The 18965-nt window shown below is 45.5% G+C and overlaps 1 protein-coding gene across 1 annotated transcript in view; it reads left to right on the forward strand.

Annotated features, from left to right (window-relative positions):
* Window positions 1-9045: 9045 nt before the first annotated feature.
* The window catches only part of iqcb1 (IQ motif containing B1), a 72285-nt gene continuing 62365 nt past the window's right edge, over window positions 9046-18965 (forward strand). The window contains exons 1-2 of the mRNA XM_033024894.1: window positions 9046-9213; window positions 12385-12506. Of these exons, the coding sequence (XP_032880785.1) occupies window positions 9161-9213; window positions 12385-12506 (175 nt within the window). The 5' untranslated portion in view covers window positions 9046-9160. The remainder of the gene's footprint in view (window positions 9214-12384; window positions 12507-18965) is intronic.

Consider the following 18965-nt stretch of genomic DNA (forward strand, 5'->3'; position numbering starts at 1 on the left):
GCACAGTGGATCAGGGGGCCATTCAAGAGGGGGGAGTTAGAAGAAATGCCGTTGTGATAGGGGATAGTATTATTCGGGGGGTAGATAAGGTTCTCTGCGGCCAGCAGAACATGTCCCGAAGGCTGTGTTGCCTACCCGGTGCTAGGGTTAAGGATATCTCTGCGGTGCTGGAGAGAAATTTGCAGAGGGAGGGGGAGGATCCAGTGGTCGTGGTCCATGTGGGGACCAATGACATAGGAAGGACGAGGAAGGAGGATCTGCTGAAGGAGTTTGAGCAGTTAGGGAATAAATTAAAAAGCAGAACCTCGAGGGTACTAATCTCCGGATTGCTACCTGAGCCACGGGCCAAATCGGCGAGGGTACGTAAAATTAAAAAGCTGAATGCGTGGCTCAAAGACTGGTGTGGGAAAAATGGGTTTGGTTTCTTGGGCCACTGGCACCAGTACTGGGACAGGGGGGATCTGTTCTGTAAGGACGGACTTCACCTGAACGGTGCTGGGACTGGGGTCCTGGCAAATCATATAACTAGGGCAGTAGAGAGGTCTTTAAACTAAGTAGCGGGGGGGAGGTATCAAGGGGGGTAATAACGGCAGGGGTAGAGGAAATAGAGCAGGGTATCAGTGGGGAAGCGGAAAATCAAAATGTGGCAGGAGGATCCAGAATGTGTGAAGATAAAGCTCTAGATGTAAAAGGGGCAAAAACGGAAAGGAAGGGTAGTAAAAATCATCTGAAAGTGCTTTATCTAAATGCACGGAGTATTCGAAATAAGATAAATGAATTAACGGTGCAATTAAGTATATATAGTTATGATATCGTGGCCATTACGGAGACATGGCTGCAAGGGGATCAGGACTGGGAGTTAAATATAGAGGGGTACTCGACAATTAGAAAAGATAGACAGGAAAGAAAGGGAGGAGGGGTGGCCCTTTTAATAAGGGAGGGAATAACGGCAATAGAGAGGAAGGATATTGCGTTGAAGGATCAGGATAGTGAAACAGCTTGGGTACAGATAGAGAATAACAAGGGGAAAAAAACACTAGTGGGTGTAATTTATAGACCTCCAAATAGCTGTGACGCTGTTAGTCAGAACATAAATCTGCAAATAGTTGACGCATGTAAAAAGGGAACTGCTGTAATCATGGGGGACTTCAATTTTCATATTAATTGGGCAAACCAAACTGGGCAGGGTAGACTAGAGGAAGAGTTTATAGAATGTATTAGAGACGGGTTCCTAGAACAGTATGTCGCAGAACCGACAAGGGGGGAGGCAATCTTGGATCTGGTCCTGTGTAATGAAGTAGGATTAATTAAAAATGTCATAGTTAGGGACTCGTTGGGAACAAGTGACCACAATATGGTCGAATTCCATATTCAAATAGAAGGGGAGCAGGTTGAAACTCAGGCTAGGGTGCTTAGTCTAAATAAGGGGGATTATGAAGGTATGAGGACTGAGCTGATCAAAGTTGACTGGGATAGCAGACTCAAGAATAAGACGGTACATGAGCAGTGGTGTACGTTTAAGGATCTACTGTATAACCTTCAAGAAAAATTTATTCCTATGAAGAAAAAAAGGGGTAAGGGTAAGAACAGTCAGCCATGGCTCAGTAAAACTATAAAGGATAGTATTCGGCTGAAGGCAAGGGCATATAAGGTAGCCAGAGATAGTGGGAGGGCAGAGGATTGGGAAGCATTTAAAGGTCAGCAAAAAATAACTAAGAGATTAATTAAGACGGGGAAAATAGACTATGAAAAGAATTTAGCGAACAACATAAAAACTAATAGTAAGAGTTTTTATAGCTATATAAAAAGAAAAAGGGTGGCTAAGGTGAACGTTGGTCCATTGGAGGGTGAGACTGGAGAGTTGTTGGTGGGGAACATGGAAATGGCAAAGGCATTAAACGAGTATTTTGTATCAGTCTTCACCATAGAAGACACAAAAAATATTCCAACGCTGGATAAACAGGGGGCGGTAGGAATGGAGGAGCTAAATACTATTAAGATCACCAAGGAGGTGGTATTAGGGAAATTAATGAGACTGAAGGAGGATAAATCCCCTGGGCCTGATGGATTACATCCAAGGGTCTTGAGGGAGATAGCGGTGGGGATTGTGGATGCATTGGTGATAATTTTCCAAAACTCCCTGGAGGCAGGAACGGTCCCAGTGGATTGGAAAATGGCCAATGTAACACCTATATTTAAAAAAGGAAGTAAACAGAAGGCGGGTAACTATAGACCGGTTAGTCTAACATCGGTGGTGGGTAAAATGTTAGAGACAATTATTAAAGAAACACTAACGGGGCACTTGGATAAACATGACTTCATCGGACAGAACCAGCATGGTTTTGTGAAGGGGAAGTCCTGTTTAACGAATCTGCTCGAATTCTTTGAGGAAGTAACAACCCGGGTGGATAAAGAGGAACCGGTGGATGTGGTATACTTGGACTTCCAAAAGGCTTTTGACAAGGTGCCACATAAGAGACTATTGCTAAAAATAAAAAATTATGGGATTGGGGGTAATATATTAGCATGGGTAGAGGATTGGCTAACAAATAGGAAGCAGAGAGTGGGGATAAATGGTTCATACTCGGGATGGCAACCGGTAACTAGCGGGGTTCCGCAAGGGTCGGTGCTGGGACCCCAGTTGTTCACAATTTATATAAATGATTTAGAGGAGGGAACCAAGTGTAATATATCAAAATTTGCGGACGATACAAAAATGGGAGGAAAAGTAGGGGATGAGGAGGATAGGAAGAGTCTGCAAAAGGATATAGATAAGCTAGGTGAGTGGGCAACAACTTGGCAGATGAAATTTAATACTAATAAATGTGAAGTCATTCACTTTGGGAAAAAAAATGATAGGGCAAGTTATTTTCTAAATGAGGAGGAGCTGCGTTGTAATGCAACGCAAAGGGATCTAGGGGTATTAGTACATGAATCACTAAAAGTTAGTATGCAGGTGCAGCAAGCAATCAGGAAGGCCAATGGAGTTTTGGCCTTTATTGCGAGGGGGATTGAGTATAAAAACACGGAGGTCTTGCTGCAGCTGTACACAGTATTAGTGAGACCACATTTGGAATACTGTGTACAGTTCTGGGGTCCATACTTAAGAAAGGATGTACTAGCCCTGGAGGCAGTGCAGCGAAGGTTTACAAGATTAATTCCTGCAATGAGGGGATTGACATATGAGGAAAGGTTAAGTAGGCTGGAACTCTACTCTTTGGAGTTTAGAAGAATGAGAGGCGATCTCATTGAAACATATAAGATCGTGAGGGGCCTTGATTGGGTGGATGCACCGAGGATGTTCCCAATGATCGGGGAAACTAGAACTAGGGGACATAGTCGCAGAATAAGGGGGGGCTCTTTTAAAACTGAGATGAGGAAGAACTTCTTCACCCAGAGGGTGGTTAATTTATGGAATTCACTGCCCCAGGGAGCAGTGGAAGCAGAAACGTTAAATATATTTAAGTCTAAAATAGATGTTTTTTTGGCTGCCAAGAGGATAAGGGGCTACGGGGAGAGGGCAGGGATATGGACCTAGGTATGGTTAGTATAGTAAGACCTGAGTGATCTCCTGGACAAGTGTCGATCGCCTGGATTGGGGTCGGAGAGGAATTTCCCGGATTTTTTTCCCGAATTGGACCTGGGTTTTTATCCGGTTTTTTGCCTCCCCCAGGAGATCACGCGGTTCTTGGGGTGGAGAGGGGTGATAGCGGTATAAAGGGGAGGGTAGTGTCTTGTGTTCTGTGTCTTGTGTCTACTGTTTGTGGGTAAGTGTGTCTGTTTAGTGTTCAGCCATGAGCGAATGGCGGTGCGGGCTCGACGGACCTGGTGGTCTACTCTCGCACCTACTTTCTATGTTTCTATGTCTATGTTTCTATAATAATAATAAATACTTTATTGATCCCCTCAGGGAAATTCAGAATGTTCTGTCTGAATGTCTGTTTTAGTTCTATTTTAGTTCTATTTTAGAGATTTTAGAGAAGGTCCATCTGTCTCCTCAGATTCTGGTGAACTTCTACCGCTGCACCATGGAGAGCATCCTTACCAACTGTATCACAGTATGGTATGGCAACTGCTCTGTCTCCGACCAGAAAGCACTGCAGTGGGTGGTGAAAACTGCCCAACGCATCACCGGTTCCTCACTCCCCTCCATTGAGCCTGTCCAGAGCAAGCGATGTCTGCGAAGGGCGCTCAGCATCGCCAAGGACTGCTCTCACCCCAGCCACAGACTGTTTAACCTCCTCCCATCCGGGAGGCGCTACAGGTCTCTCCATTGCCGGACCAGCAGGTTCAGGAACAGCTACTTCCCTGCGGCTGTTACACTACTTAACTCTGCACCTTGGTGATTGCCAGTCATCCCCCGCCCCAGACACTCCTTCCCCCAGAAAAATTGCACTACTACTACTGTTTGTACATATATATACTGTATATTTTACTGCTCATTATTCTATGTTCGCTCTTCTGGGTGAGATGCTAACTGCATTTTGTTGTCTCTGTACTGTACACTGCACAATGACAATAAAGATTGAACCTGAATCTGAATCTGAATCTGAGATGATAATTTGTAACTTGTCAGTATTTATTTCTGTTTTTATTAATTGCACTGACGACAAAACTGATGAGAATTTTTTTTTCGTTTCTCGGTGAAATGACAATAAAGTGAATACTGAATACTAATACTTGCCTCGATTTTGTCATTTTTCTGCAGTAGATTTCACGAAGAAAGCACCAATATTGCTTGCACCTTTAGCTAGTATGACCTTCTTGTGTACTTCTGTGGAAGCACGCTGAGTTAGGTCATTCTCACCTCCATGGCCAATTAAGAATTCCTGAAGGCATAAAGTACAAAGGCCTTCGTCGAGTCATCGCTGATGGCCTTAACCCACGTCTTTCTTGCATCTCATTGCTTGTTATAGCTGCACACTCTTTTCTTTTTTGCAGGTTTATCAATATTTGCACATGCCAAACCGACCGAACAACACCAGATGTTACTGAAACGTTCTGTTTTGGCAGGAATTGGCAAAATGTAGTGTAAAACTGATGCGCATAAGGGGGCCTGTGATTGGATGACAGGTGAACCATTCGTGCGTGCGTCAACATTCATAGCAAAAGGATTTGAGTATAGGACCAGGGAGGTTCTACTGCAGTTGTACAGGGTCTTGGTGAGACCACACCTGGAGTATTGCGTACAGTTTTGGTCTCCTAATCTGAGGAAAGACATTCTTGCCATAGAGGGAGTACAGAGAAGGTTCACCAGACTGATTCCTGGGATGTCAGGACTTTCATATGAAGAAAGACTTGATAGACTCGGCTTGTACTCGCTAGAATTTAGAAGATTGGGGGGGATCTTATAGAAACTTACAAAATTCTTAAGGGGTTGGACAGGCTAGATGCAGGAAGATCGGTCCCGATGTTGGGGAACAAGGGGTCACAGTTTAAGGATAAGGGGTAAATCTTTTAGGACCGAGATGAGAAAAACATTTTTCACACAGAGAGAGGTGAATCTGTGGAATTCTCTGCCACAGAATGTAGTTGAGGCCAGTTCATTGGCTACATTTAAGAGGGAGTTAGATGTGGCCCTTGTGGCTAAAGGGATCAGGGTGTATGGAGAGAAGGCAGGTACAGGATACTGAGTTGGATGATCAGCCATGATCATATTGAATGGCAGTGCAGGCTCGAAGGGCCGAATGGCCTACTCCTGCACCTATTTTCTATGTTTCTAACAGCACATGCACCACGCATGCACGCTGTTGTATCAGATCTAGGATCTGTCTGTAAACATGGCCCTCTGGTGATTACAGAGTACAGATGCTCATCGGCTTACGATCCTTCGACTTACGATATTACGACTTTACGATGGTGCAAAATCGATACACATTCAGTGGAAACCCTACTTCGAATTTTGAATTTTGATCTTTTCGACGAACCAGGCGTGCAACTGATCCACGGAAAGTGACAGTACGTCAACCAAGTCACCAAGTCCAGGGTAATTCATTGACCGACTCGGCCGTAGCTGGGTGAATGATGAGTTGGCCCGGCTGCTGGACTGCACACAAAGCCCAGTCGGCGGGCCAGCTGAGGAATTTTGACCCGGGCGCCGGTCAAAAACTGCATGCAAAGTCCAGCACCCCATCCAACTCATGAACCAATGATTGGCCATGAGAAGGAGGGGTGGTGGTGTCGGCGGTAAGCGAAGGTCCAAAGGTCGGACAGCTGGCCAGGGCGAGGCGCTGCTGCTGCACTCCATGGGCTGCACTACCTCGGGACAGGTGAGGCGGGGCCAGACGCGGCTCCCCGACCCGACAGTCCTCTCGACCCGAGTAGTAGCAGTCAAATACGGGACAAGGGCGGTCCTGTATGGGACAAACCAGTTTAGCCCAATATACGGGATTTCCCGGCTAACACGGGACAGTTGGCAACCAATGCGTTTGACCCATATCCCTTTAAACCTATCCTATCCATGTACATGCCTAAATACTTCTTAAAAGATTGTGATAGTGCCTGCCTCAACTACCTCCCCTGCCAGTTCATTGCATACACCCACCATCATTTGTGTAAAAAGGTTACCCCTCAGGTTCCTATTAAATCATTTCCCCCTCACCTTAAAACTGTCCTCTGGTTCTCGATTCCCCTTCTCTGGGAAAGAACCTCTGTGCTTTTAACTGATATATTCCTCTCATGATTTTGCACCTCGATAAATAACATCACCCCTCATCCTCATGTGCTCCAAGGATTAAAATCCTAGCCTGCTCACCCTCTCCCTATAGCTCAGGCCATCGAGTCATGGCAATAACCTCGTAAATTTTCTCTGCACCCTTTCCAGTTTATTTGTGCCTTTGGGATATCAGGATATGAGTCACTCACTGCAGGATATTCCGCCTTTAGAACATAGAACAAAACAGCATAGGAACAGTCCTTTGGCCCACAATGTCTGTGCCAAACATGATGCCAAGTCAAACTAATCTCCTCCCACATATCTCCATTCCCTGAATATCAATGTACGTACCTATTGAAAAAACTTTTAAACATCACTATGGTACCTGCCTCCTCAACCATCCCTAGCATCCTATGCTAAGCATCTATTACACACATCTCCTTTAAGCTTTGCCCCTCTCACCTGAAACCTATGCCCATTAGCCTTTGACATTTCCACCCTGAGATAAAGGTTGTGACTATCTACCCTATCTATGCCTCTCATAATTTTATATACTTCTATCAGGTCTGCCCTCAATCTGACGTTCCACAGACAACAATCCAAGTTAGTTCAACCAATTATACCAACAAAAAAATTCACATTTGAAAAATGTTAAATAAATAAGTCTTAAATATAACAATGTGTTGCTTTAAAATGTTAAATTATGAATGGATAATGAGAAGGCTGAAAGGGAACGAGCATGTGGAATGAATAAATTGAATGGCAAAGATTTGGCGGTCTCAAGAACGACAACTAAGTTTTATCAACTTATTTATTTTGAAAATAACTTCTTAGTCCACAGGTTCTTACAAACACGTCTGGCCACAACGGTGGTCAGCATACAACCGAGCATACAACCGAGCGAAAGCGAAACCATGTGAAAACAGCAACCCCTCCCGAGTCACGTGGCCGCGGCTTCCGAACACCGGGTTCGATACCTGCGTGCGCCAGGTATCGAACCTAATTCTATAATTTTGTCGATAGTTTTAAAAGATGATTGTGGCAATGACCAAGTTGGAAAAATAATGTCAGATTATTGCGCTGTTAGCAACTATATTGATATCATCATCGTTAAAAACATCAACGGGCCTTACAATGCAATGTACGACAGTGATCGCAACTTCTACTGACGTTGGAAGAGACAACTGAAGATGGGGGAGACGGTTTAGTCCCCGACTATCCGACCATTGAGCAGGTAGCACGGGGTTACATGGTACCCGTGGCGGGGGGAACTCCCCCCGACCTGACCTTAAACCTATACTGTTTAAGAAGGAACTGCAGATGCTGGAAAATCGAATTACACAAAAATGCTGGAGAAACTCAGCGGGTGCAGCAGCATCTATGGAGCGAAGGAAATAAGCAACATTTCGGGCCAAAACCCTTCTTCCTATACTATACTAACTGTTTAAACAAAATAATTCGACTTAGATGATTTAAAATGTATTTTTGGTTTAGTTTAGTTTATTTTCACGTGTACCGAGGTACAGTGAAAAGTTTTTGTTGTGTGCTAACCAGTCAGTGGAAAGACAATACATGATTACAATCGAGTTCTTCACATTGTACAGATGATACATGATACAGGAATAACGTTCAGTGTAAGATAAAGCCAGTAAAGACCGATCAAAGATAGTCCAAGGATTTCCAATGAGATAGATAGTAGTTCAGGACGAAGATAAGACACAGAATGCTGGAGTAACTCAGCAGGCCAGGCAGCATCTCTGGTGAGAAGTACTGGGGGACATTTCGGGGCGAGATCCTTCTTCAGACCTGAAACGTCATCTATTCCTTCTCTCCAGAGATGCTGCCCATCCCGCTGAGTTACTCCAGCATTTTGTGTCTACCTTCAGGTGAAAACCAAAGATCATCCGCTCTATGATCTTTGGTGAAAACCAGCATCTGCAGTTCTTGATTCTTGGTTTCTTGGTCCTCCAAAATATTCCAAATGGAATTTAAACTGGAGGTGGTGGAGGGAAGACATAAGCCAGAAAGGGTTTTTGGGAAGAAAGAGCTACCTTAAGTTTAGTTGTATCTGGTTGGGTGACTATGGTAGGGTGAAGATTATTCCATGCTTTAATTGTGCGGGGGAAGAACGAATTGCTGTGCACATCTGTCTTGGTAGCTGGAATCTCAAATTGGATCGAATGCCCTCTGTACATCGTCTTCCCACAAGTAGTTCAGAGACTGCTCTTTAGTTGTTGGTAGGATAGTTCAGTTCTTGGTTCTTGGTTTCTTGGTCCTCCAAAATATTCCAAATGCCTGATAACAGCTGGGAACAAACTGTTCCTGAATCTATTTGGTTATGTCTGCAACTGCAAGCAGTCATGCATTGTAATTGTCGTGCAGGTATAATAATTAAAGTGTGATTTTGTTGATATCACACTGAGAAGTCTGCGTGGAGAGTGTTGCTGCGGAGCAGATGGGCTCCGTTGCCATGGAAACCGCGAGCCACTGCGGCCTAGTGGGGCGATGGCGGCCTGCAGCCTCGGCAGCTCGGCGTCGGAAGGCGGAGCGACCAAGCGGTAAGTCGGACATGGGGGTCCCGCACATTTTGGTGGTCGTGGGTTCGCGTATTTAGTCCCGAGGTCTCCGCTGGGAAGCCGAGGCCTGAGGCGAGGCCTTGGAGCTCCCGCCGGCAGCGGCCTCCGAAAAAGAGTGCCGGAGATCGCAGTCCTGCGCCTTCCTTCCAGCTCAAGAAATTAAATTGTCACCTGGGTCAACTTGAATCTGTTAGTGAAATGCTTCCAAGAGGCAAATGCTTGGAGATTCCTGAAGTAATCAGAATGTCCAAGTAACGGGAAAACCTAGGAAAACTATAAATATAAAAATATAATACAAAACTATCACTAAATAACCTAGAAACACTGGTTAGAGTAGACGTGGTGAGGATGTTTCCACCAAAGATTATAGAGGAGCCTCTAGGATCTTTGGTTTCCACTAGTGGGAGAGCCCAGGGCCCGAGGGCACAGCCTCAGAATAAAAGGAATGTTTTAAGAAGGAAGGTAGACAAAAATGCTGGAGAAACTCAGCGGGTGCAGCAGCATCTATGGAGCGAAGGAAATAGGCAACGTTTCGGGCCGAAACCCTTCTTCAGACCCATCATGTTTAAAAAGGAACTGCAGATGCTGGACCAAGCGCAGGCTTGGCGATCGCTTCGCCCAACATCTCCGCTCGGTTCGCAATAACCAACCTGATCTCCCGGTGGCTCAGCACTTCAACGCCCCCTCCCATTCCGAATCCGACCATTCTTTCCTGTGCCTCCTCCGTGGCCAGAGTGAGTCCCACCGCAAATTGGAGGAGCAGCGCCTCATATTTCGCTTGGGCAGTTTGCACCCCAGCGGTATGAACATTGACTTCTCCAATTTCAGGTAGTCCCTGCTTTCTCCTCCCCTTCCCAGCTCTCTCCCCAGCCCACTGTCTCCACCTCTTCCTTTCTTCTTTCCACCCTCACATCAGTCTAAAGAAGGGTCTCGACCCGAAACGTCGCCTATTTCCTTCGCTCCATAGATGCTGCCTCACTCGCTGAGTTTCTCCAGCATTTTTGTCTACCTCAGAATAAACGGAGGTATCTTCAGAATTGAGATGAAGAGGAAGTTCGTTAGGGGTGGTGATTTTATGGAATTTAGTTCAGTTGCAGTTTAATGTGGAATTCAGTTCAGTTTATCGTCACGTTTACCGAGGTACAGTGAAAAGCTTTTGTTACGTGTTATGCAGTCAGCAGAAAGACAATACAAATGAGCTATTTGCAGTGTATAGATGCATGATAATGGAATAACGTTTAGCATAAGGTTAAGCAAGCAAAGTCCGATCAAGGAGTAACAGCTGGGAAGAAACTGTCCTTGAATCTGGAGGTGTGCGTTTTCACACTTCTATATAATAGACAATAGGTTCAGGAGTAGGCCATTCGGCCCTTCGAGCCAGCACCACCATTCAATGTGATCATGGCTGATCATCCCTAATCAATACCCCGTTCCTGCCTTCTCCCCATATCCCCTGACTCTGCTATCTTTAAGAGCCCTATCTAGCTCTATCTTTTGGCTGATGGGAGAGGGGTGGGGCGAGAGGGAGTGACCAGAGTGCGAATTGTCCTTGGTTACACTGACGCCCTTCCCGAGGCAGCGTGAGGTATACATGGAGTCAATAGAAGGGAGGTTGGTTCGTGTGATGGTCTTAGCTGCGTCCACAATTCGCTGCAGTTTCTTGCCATCTTGGATGGAGCTGTTCCCAAACCGAGATGCATCCTGATAAAATGCTTTCTATGGTGCATCGCCACAGATAGCTGTAGAGGCCAAGTTAATGGATATTTTTAAGGCAGACATTGACGGATTCGAATGGCGATCCATTCCTTGTCCTCTTTGTTCTATCAGTTGTTACCGTGAATTAGCCCATCTCCCTGCTACACCTCCACACCATTTCCCGCTTGGTTTAGGTGCACCGAGATACAGCAAAGCTTTGTTTTTTGTACTATCCAATCAAATTGGATAATGCATACTTGAATACGATAGAGCCAACAATACCGTAGATACGATTAGAAAGGGTGTCATGGGTTACGGGGAGAAATCAGGGGAATGGGTTTGAGAGGGAATGATAAATCAGCCATGATTGAATGGCGGAGTAGACCTGATGGGCCGAATAGCTTGATTCTGCACCTATGACTTTTGATCTTGTGAAAACATACAGCTCGAGAAGGCAAGACTTCCTTTTCAACCAAAATAATTATTTTGTTTATTATTGTCACGTGCACAAGATAGGTCTTTATTCTTTGGAGCGCAGAAGCTTAAGGGGGGACTTGATAGAGGTCCTTAAAATTATGAGAGGCATAGACAGAGTTGACGTGGATAAGCTTTTTCCATTGAGAGTAGGGAAGATTCAAACAAGAGGACATGATTTGAGAATTAAGGGACAAAAGTTTAGGGGTAACATGAGGGGGAACTTCTTTACTCAGAGAGTGGTAGCTGTGTGGAATGAGCTTCCAGTGGAAGTGGTGGAGGCAGGTACGATTTTATCATTTAAAAATAAATTGGATAGGTATATGGACGGGAAAGGAATGGAGGGTTATGGTCTGAGTGCAGGTAGATGGGACTAGGTGAGAGTAAGTGTTCGGCACGGACTAGAAGGGCTGAGATGGCCTGTTTCCGTGCTGTAATCTGGCGGTATGCATTTTCAAACGTCTGTACCTCTTGGCTGATCGAAGAGGGAGTAACCAGGGTGAGACTCATCCTTGATTAAACTGGCGGACTTGCCGAGGCAGCGTGAAGTATAGATGGAGTCAATGGAAGGGAGGCTGGTTTGCATGACGGTCTGGGCTACATCCACAACTCTCTGCAATTTCTTGCGGTCTTGAATGGAGCTATTCCCAAAGCGTGCTGTGATGCTTCCCGATTAAATGCTTTCTACATTCATTGCATCTGTAAAAGTTGTTAAGGTTATTGGCGACATGCCAAACTTCCTAATCCTTATAAGGACGTAGAGGTGTTGGTGTGCTTTCTTGGCCATTGCTTCAATATGGCTTGTTCAGGGAGAAATTGCTGTAATATCATTGTCCAAGTAACTAGAAAACATACAGTTCAAGAAGGCAAGTTTCTTTTCAACCAAAGGAATAATTTTGCATTGGTAGAGTGGTTTCTTTTTTATAATGTGAATACCAGATATATTTTATCAAAGCGTTCTCTTACTTTGCGTTCTGTGCTCAGGAATGCAGTCAAGGACTATTTGGATCAAGATTCAAAGAGGGATGTTCACGTTTTTCATTTGGCAACTGAAGTTGCAGAAAGCCCGGATAATAAGATCCCCATACTGCTGCTGAAGTTAAAAGGTAAAACAACTCTTATTTGTTACAAAATCAAGGAACACTAAACATTTCTGCATCCTTTACTTTTCTTCGGTGTGAGCTGACTCCAACTGTACGGCCTTGGGAAGTGTCGAGAGTCAAGAATGATTAATTGTCACAGATACCAACAATATAACAATTAAATTCTTTTTTACTTGCTTGGATGTTTAGCAGGCCTGTAACACACTACACACGGATAAACAAGCAATTCAATAAATTAATAACCCCAATACTAGTGCAAACAAAGTCCAGTCCTTAGTGCAAAGCAAGGCAGTCTATAGTTCTTTGGTTAGTGCAATGCAGAGTTCAATATCCTCATTGTTGTTGGGCAGAAGATATTGTTGAACCTGGTGGTCACGGTTTTCAGTCTCTTATATCTTACGGCGATGGTAGGTGTGAAATTAGAGTATGGTCAAGGTGATGTGGGTCTTGGATGATGCTGGCTGCCTTCTTGAAGCAGTGCCTCCGAAAGATCCCTTCTATGGTGGGGAGATCAGTAATGGACTGGGCAGTGTCCACCAATTTTTGCAATCTCCTTCTTGCTTGTGTTGCCGAACCAGGCCGTGATGCAAGCGGTCAATATGCTCTATACCATACACCTGATCTATACCATGCAAGCACCCCTGATGGGCTGGATGGAAGGAGGTTGTAAGCATGTGATGGACTAGGTTTGTTCAGCACTCTCTGCAGATTCAGGCAGTCAAGAACAACAGAGCAGTTCCCATACCAGGCTAGATGCATCAGAATACTTACTATCGCGCATCTGGAGAAATTCCAGAGGGGACCAGGTTAGGTTGCTGGTGATAGAGATGCTTTTTAAGTAGAAATTGTTGAACATCTCTACAGTAGCTCCATTGATGAGGACAGGGTTGTGTTCATCCCCTCGTTTCCATGGATCAACAACCAGTTCCTTTGTCTCTCTTATGTTAAGGGCAGGTTATTGTTCTGGCACCGTGACACTGGATTCACAATCTCTTTCCTCTCCTTCATCGCATCGTTGTAGATCAAACTGACAACAGTAGTATCACAAACTTTATTTATTTTATTTTTTAAACAAATATTTTTATTAGAAGCAGTGTACAAAAGTATAAACCGCAGCATACGACATAATACATTTATTGGACAGCTTCAATTTTAATTTTTAGCAAAGATGAAATAGAAAAAGAGAGAAAGAGCAAGAAAGACAGAGAATGAAAGAGAAAGTGAATGTGTGAGAATAGAACCACTAAACTACCAAACGAGTGTAGTCGAAGAGTGAGTAAGTAAAAGAAATAGGAAAAACGTAAAGAAATAAAAAGACAAAAACAAGGAAAAAAACAAAAAGTGTTGATATACCTGCTTCATTTCTCTCCCCACCCATCACCCAGTCTGTAAATCGGTCTAATTCCGAAGTTGTGTGGCACCATACTATCCTTGTAATGAATCAATGAATGGAATCTATGTCTTCGAAAATTGCTCTGATTTTCTTGCTAAGACAAGTCTCATATTTTCAAGATGTAGCGTCTCAGACATGTTTGCAATCCACATTTTAAGAGTAGGGGCAGCTGTATTTTTCCAAAATTTAAGTATAACCTTTTTCGCCATCATCAGGCCATAATTAAGGAAACGTCTTTGAAATATTGATAGCTCAGGGCAGGCTTCTGCCGTTCCGAAAATAATCAGTTCCGTATGGGGGTCCGGTTTTGTTTTTAATGTTTTCGAGAAAATTTCAAAGATTCCTTTCCAAAAGTTATGTAGTTTTATGCAAGAGGCAAAGGAATGCGTTATAGTTGAGTAGTATCACAAACTTAAAGATCAAATTGACTTTGTACTTTTGGACTACACCATCCATGCTGATCACGATGCCTACCTAATCTAGTGCTTGGCTACGCAGTCATGGGTGTACAGGAAGCAGAGCAAGGATTTTTTCTTGCTTCCAGTCCCCCTCCCCCAATCAGTCTGAAGAAGGGTCCTGACCCGAAACGTCACCTATCAATTTTCTCCAGAGATGCTGCCTGACCCCCTGAGTTACTCCAGCATTTTCTGTTTACCTCAAGTAGAGCAAGGGACTGAGTTTAGAATTCTGTACACACTGAACAAAGGACCTGTCCCACTTGCTGGCGACTGCCGCGTTATTGGCTGACGTATCAGGGTCGCCGAAAGATTTTGAACACTTCAAAATCCAGCGGCGACAAAAAAATGTTGCGACACTTGAGGAAACACCGTGCGTCGATACGTCATCACGCAGCATCGCGCCGCAACTTTTTCGATGACCTGATACGTCAGTCAATTATGCCGGCATTCGCCGAAAAAATCGCCAAGTGGGACAGGCCCTTAAAGCCTTTGTTGACACAAGGAACATAGAAACATAGAAAATAGGTGCAGGAGGAGGCCATTCGGGCCTTTGAGCCAGCACCGCCATTCATTGTGTTCTTGGCTGATCGTCCCCTATCAATAACCCGTGCCTGCCTTCTCCCGATATCCCTTGACTCCACTAGCCCCTAGAGCTCTATCTAACTCTCTCTTAAATCCATCCAGTGATTTGGCCTCCACTGCCCTCTGTGGCAGGGAATTCCATAAATTCACAACTCTCTGGGTGAAAAAGTTTTTTCCCACCTCAGTCTTAAATGACCTCCCCTTTATTCTAAGACTGTAGCCCCTGGTTCTGGACTCGCCCAACATTGGGAACATTTTTCCTGCATCTAGCTTGACCAGTCCTTTAATAATTTTATATGTTTCTATAAGATCCCCCCTCATCAAAGGCATCAAAGGTATCAAAGGTATTTTATTTTATTACTCACATTCACATACACCCAGGTGTAGTGAAGTGAAATGCTTTTTACCATTTTGCAGCACATAAAAAAAGATTACAGACATAACACCAATGAGAGTCTTAAACACATAGAACAACCCCCCACAATGGCTCCCACCATGAGGGAAGGCACAAAGTCCAGTCCCCAACCCCAGTTCACCCATAGTCGGGCCTATTGAGGCCTCCACAGTTGCCTCTACGGAGGCCCGATGTTCCTGGCCGTTCTCGCCGGGTGATGTTGCTCCGGCGTCGGGAGAGTCCTCCCAGCGGCCTGGGAACCCTGGAACGGCCGCTTCCGCACTGGAGGCCGCGGCTTCCGAAGCCAACATGGCCGCGCCGGTTGGAGCTCCACAACTGGCGATCTCATCTAGAGATCCCAGGCTCCCGATGTTAAGTTCAGCGCCGCCGCCCGCAGCTGGTCGCTCCTCAGACCCGCAGCTCCGCGATGTTTTACCCGGCGGTCTCAGCTCACCGGAGCTCCAGCGCGGCGACCCAGGCAAGGCATCGCCCGCTCCGCGATAGCGCTCCAGCGCTGTGCCGCCGCCGAAGCCGAGGTTCTTGGCGGTCCCCGACAGGAAACGCCGCTCCAGGCCCGCTGGTAGGCCGCGAGGACGGGTCGAAGCTGCAGCCCGGAGAAAAGCTGCCTCTCCGACCAGGTAGCGACCCTGAAAGGTAGTTTCGCCCTTCCCCCCCCCCCCCCCCACCCCCCACATAAAAAAAGACCTCCAAACAAAACACTTAACTAACTAAAATAAAAAATAAAAAGATGAAGAGACAGACAGCTGCTGGCTGGGCAGCCGTCTAAACTTCAGTGAATACAAGCCTAGTCTTTTCAATCTTTCCTCATATGACAGTCCCACCATCCCAGGGATCAATCTCGTGAACCTACGCTGCACTGCCTCAATCACAAAAATGTCCAAAACTGTACACAATACTCCAGATGTGGTCTCACCAGAGCCCTATACAACTGCAGAAGAACCTCTCTACTCCTATACTGAAATCCTCTTTTTATGAAGGCCAACATTCCATTAGCTTTCTTCACTGCCTGCTGTACCTGTAAGCCAACTTTCAGTGACCGGTGTACAAGGACGCCCAGGTCTCGCCGCACCTCCCCCTTACCTAACCTAACCCTATTGAGATAATAATCTGCCCCCTTGTTTTTTACGCCAAAGTGGGTAACCTCACATTTATCTATATTATACTGCATCTGCCCACTCGCTCAACCTGTCCAGGTCACCCTGCAACCTCCTAATATCCTCTTCACAGTTCACACTGCCACCCAGCTTTGTGTCATCCGCAAACTTGCTGGTGTTGCTCCTAATTCCCTCTTCCAAATCATTAATATATATGGTAAACAGTTGCGGCCCCAACACCGAGCCTTGCGGCACTCCACTCGCTACTGCCTGCCATTCTGAAAAGGACCCGTTCACTCCTACTCTTTGCTTCCGGTCTGCCAAACAATTTTCTATCCATGTCAACACCCTACCCCCAATACCATGTGCTCTAATTTTAGTCACCAGTCTCCCGTGCGGGACCTTATCAAAGTAATGTACCTGGACTTTCAGAAAGCATTTGATAAGGTCCCACATAGGAGATTAATGGGAAAAATTAGGGCACATGGTATTGGGGGTAGAGTGCTGACATGGATAGAGAAGTGGTTGGCAGACAGGAAACAAAGAGTAGGGATTAACGGGTCCCTTTCAGAATGGCAGGCAGTGACTAATGGGGTACCGCAAGGCTCGGTGCTGGGACCGCAGCTATTTACAATATACATCAATGATTTGGATGAAGGGATTCAAAGTAACATTAGCAAATTTGCAGATGACACAAAGCTGGGTGGCAGTGTGAACTGTGAGGAGGATGCTATGAGAATGCAGGGTGACTTGGACAGGTTGGGGGAGTGGGCAGATGCATGGCAGATGAAGTTTAATGCGGATAAATGTGAGGTTATCCGCTTTGGTAGCAAAAACAGGAAGGCAGATTACTATCTAAATGGCGTCAAGTTGGGAAAAGGGGAAGTACAACGGGATCTGGGGATCCTTGTTCATCAGTCAATGAAAGTAAGCATGCAGGTACAGCAGGCAGTAAAGAAAGGGAATGGCATGTTGGCCTTCATAACAAGAGTAGTCGAGTATAGGACCAAAGAGGTCCTCCTGCAGTTGTACAGAGCCCTAGTGAGACCACACCTGGAGTATTGTGTGCAGTTTTGGTCCCCTAATTTGAGGAAGGACATTCTTGCTATTAAGGGAGTGCAGCGTAGGTTTACAAGGTTCATTCCCGGTATGGCGGGACTGTCATATGCTGAGAGAATGGAGCAGCTGGGCTTGTACACTCTGGGGATGAGAGGGTATCTCATTGAGACATATAAGATTGTTAAGGGTTTGGACACGCTGGAGGCAGGAAATATGTTCCCGATGTTAGGGGAGTCCAGAACCAGGGGCCACACTTTAAGAATAAGGAGTAAGCCATTTAGAACGGAGATGAGGAAACACTTTTTCTCCCAGAGAGTGGTGAGTCTGTGGAATTCTCTGCCTCTGAGGGCGGTGGAGGCGGGTTCTCTGGATGCTTTCAAGAGAGAGCTAGATAGGGCTCTTAAAAATAGCGGAGTCATAGAAACATAGAAAATAGGTTCAGGAGTAGGCCATTCGGCCCTTCGAGCCTGCACCGCCATTCAATATGATCATGGCTGATCATCCAACTCATCAGGGGAGTCAGGGGATATGGGGAGAAGGCAGGAACGGGGTACTGATTGGGGATGATCAGCCATGATCACATTGAATGGCGGTGCTGGCTCGAATGGCTGAATGGCCTACTCCTGCACCTATTGTCTATTGTCTATCAGCAATGATTGAATGGTGGAGTATGATCTATGCTGTCCTCAACTCATCTTAGAACATAAAACAGGAGCAGGCTCTTTGGCCCACGATGTGTGTGCAGAACATAATGCCAGATTCAACTGATCCTTCCTGCTTGCTCACGATCCATGCCCTTCCATTCCCTGCACATTCATGTACCTATCTAAACGCCTCTTAAATGCCACTATCATATCTGCTTCCACTACCATCTCTGGCAGCACTTTCCAGGCACCTAATACACTGTTGGTAGATTCTTGCTAGGTTCTGGATTAGGAAGGGCATCAAAGGTTACGGGGGTGAAGGCGGGAGAAGGGGGTTTGAAAGGGAAGAATAGATCAGCAATGAGGGCGGTGGAGGCGGGTTCTCTGGATGCTTTCAAGAGAGAGCTAGATAGGGCTCTTAAAAATAGCGGAGTCATAGAAACATAGAAATTTCTATTCTTCCATCAGTCTGAAGAAGGGTTTCGGCCCGAAACGTCGCCTATTTCCTTCGCTCCATAGATGCTGCTGCACCCGCTGAGTTTCCCCAGCAATTTTGTGTACCTCCAATAGATCAGCAATGATTGAATAGCGGAGTAGACTCGATGGGCTGAATGGTCTAATTCTGCTCCTATGCCTTACGGTCTTATGGATATGTTTCAGGACATTACCATTCTCTTTCCTTACATTCTTCACCTTCAAATTGGGAGTTCTGAAAACGGAACGCTGGTCATCACCTGTGTTCTGAGTGCAGTGCCAACATTCTAGTTCACATTTAGCATTGCCAACTATTTGTCTCAGCTGTGCTCCATAAAGTTTT

This window comes from Amblyraja radiata, chromosome 7, assembly GCF_010909765.2.
Source record: "Amblyraja radiata isolate CabotCenter1 chromosome 7, sAmbRad1.1.pri, whole genome shotgun sequence".
Taxonomy (NCBI): domain Eukaryota; kingdom Metazoa; phylum Chordata; class Chondrichthyes; order Rajiformes; family Rajidae; genus Amblyraja; species Amblyraja radiata.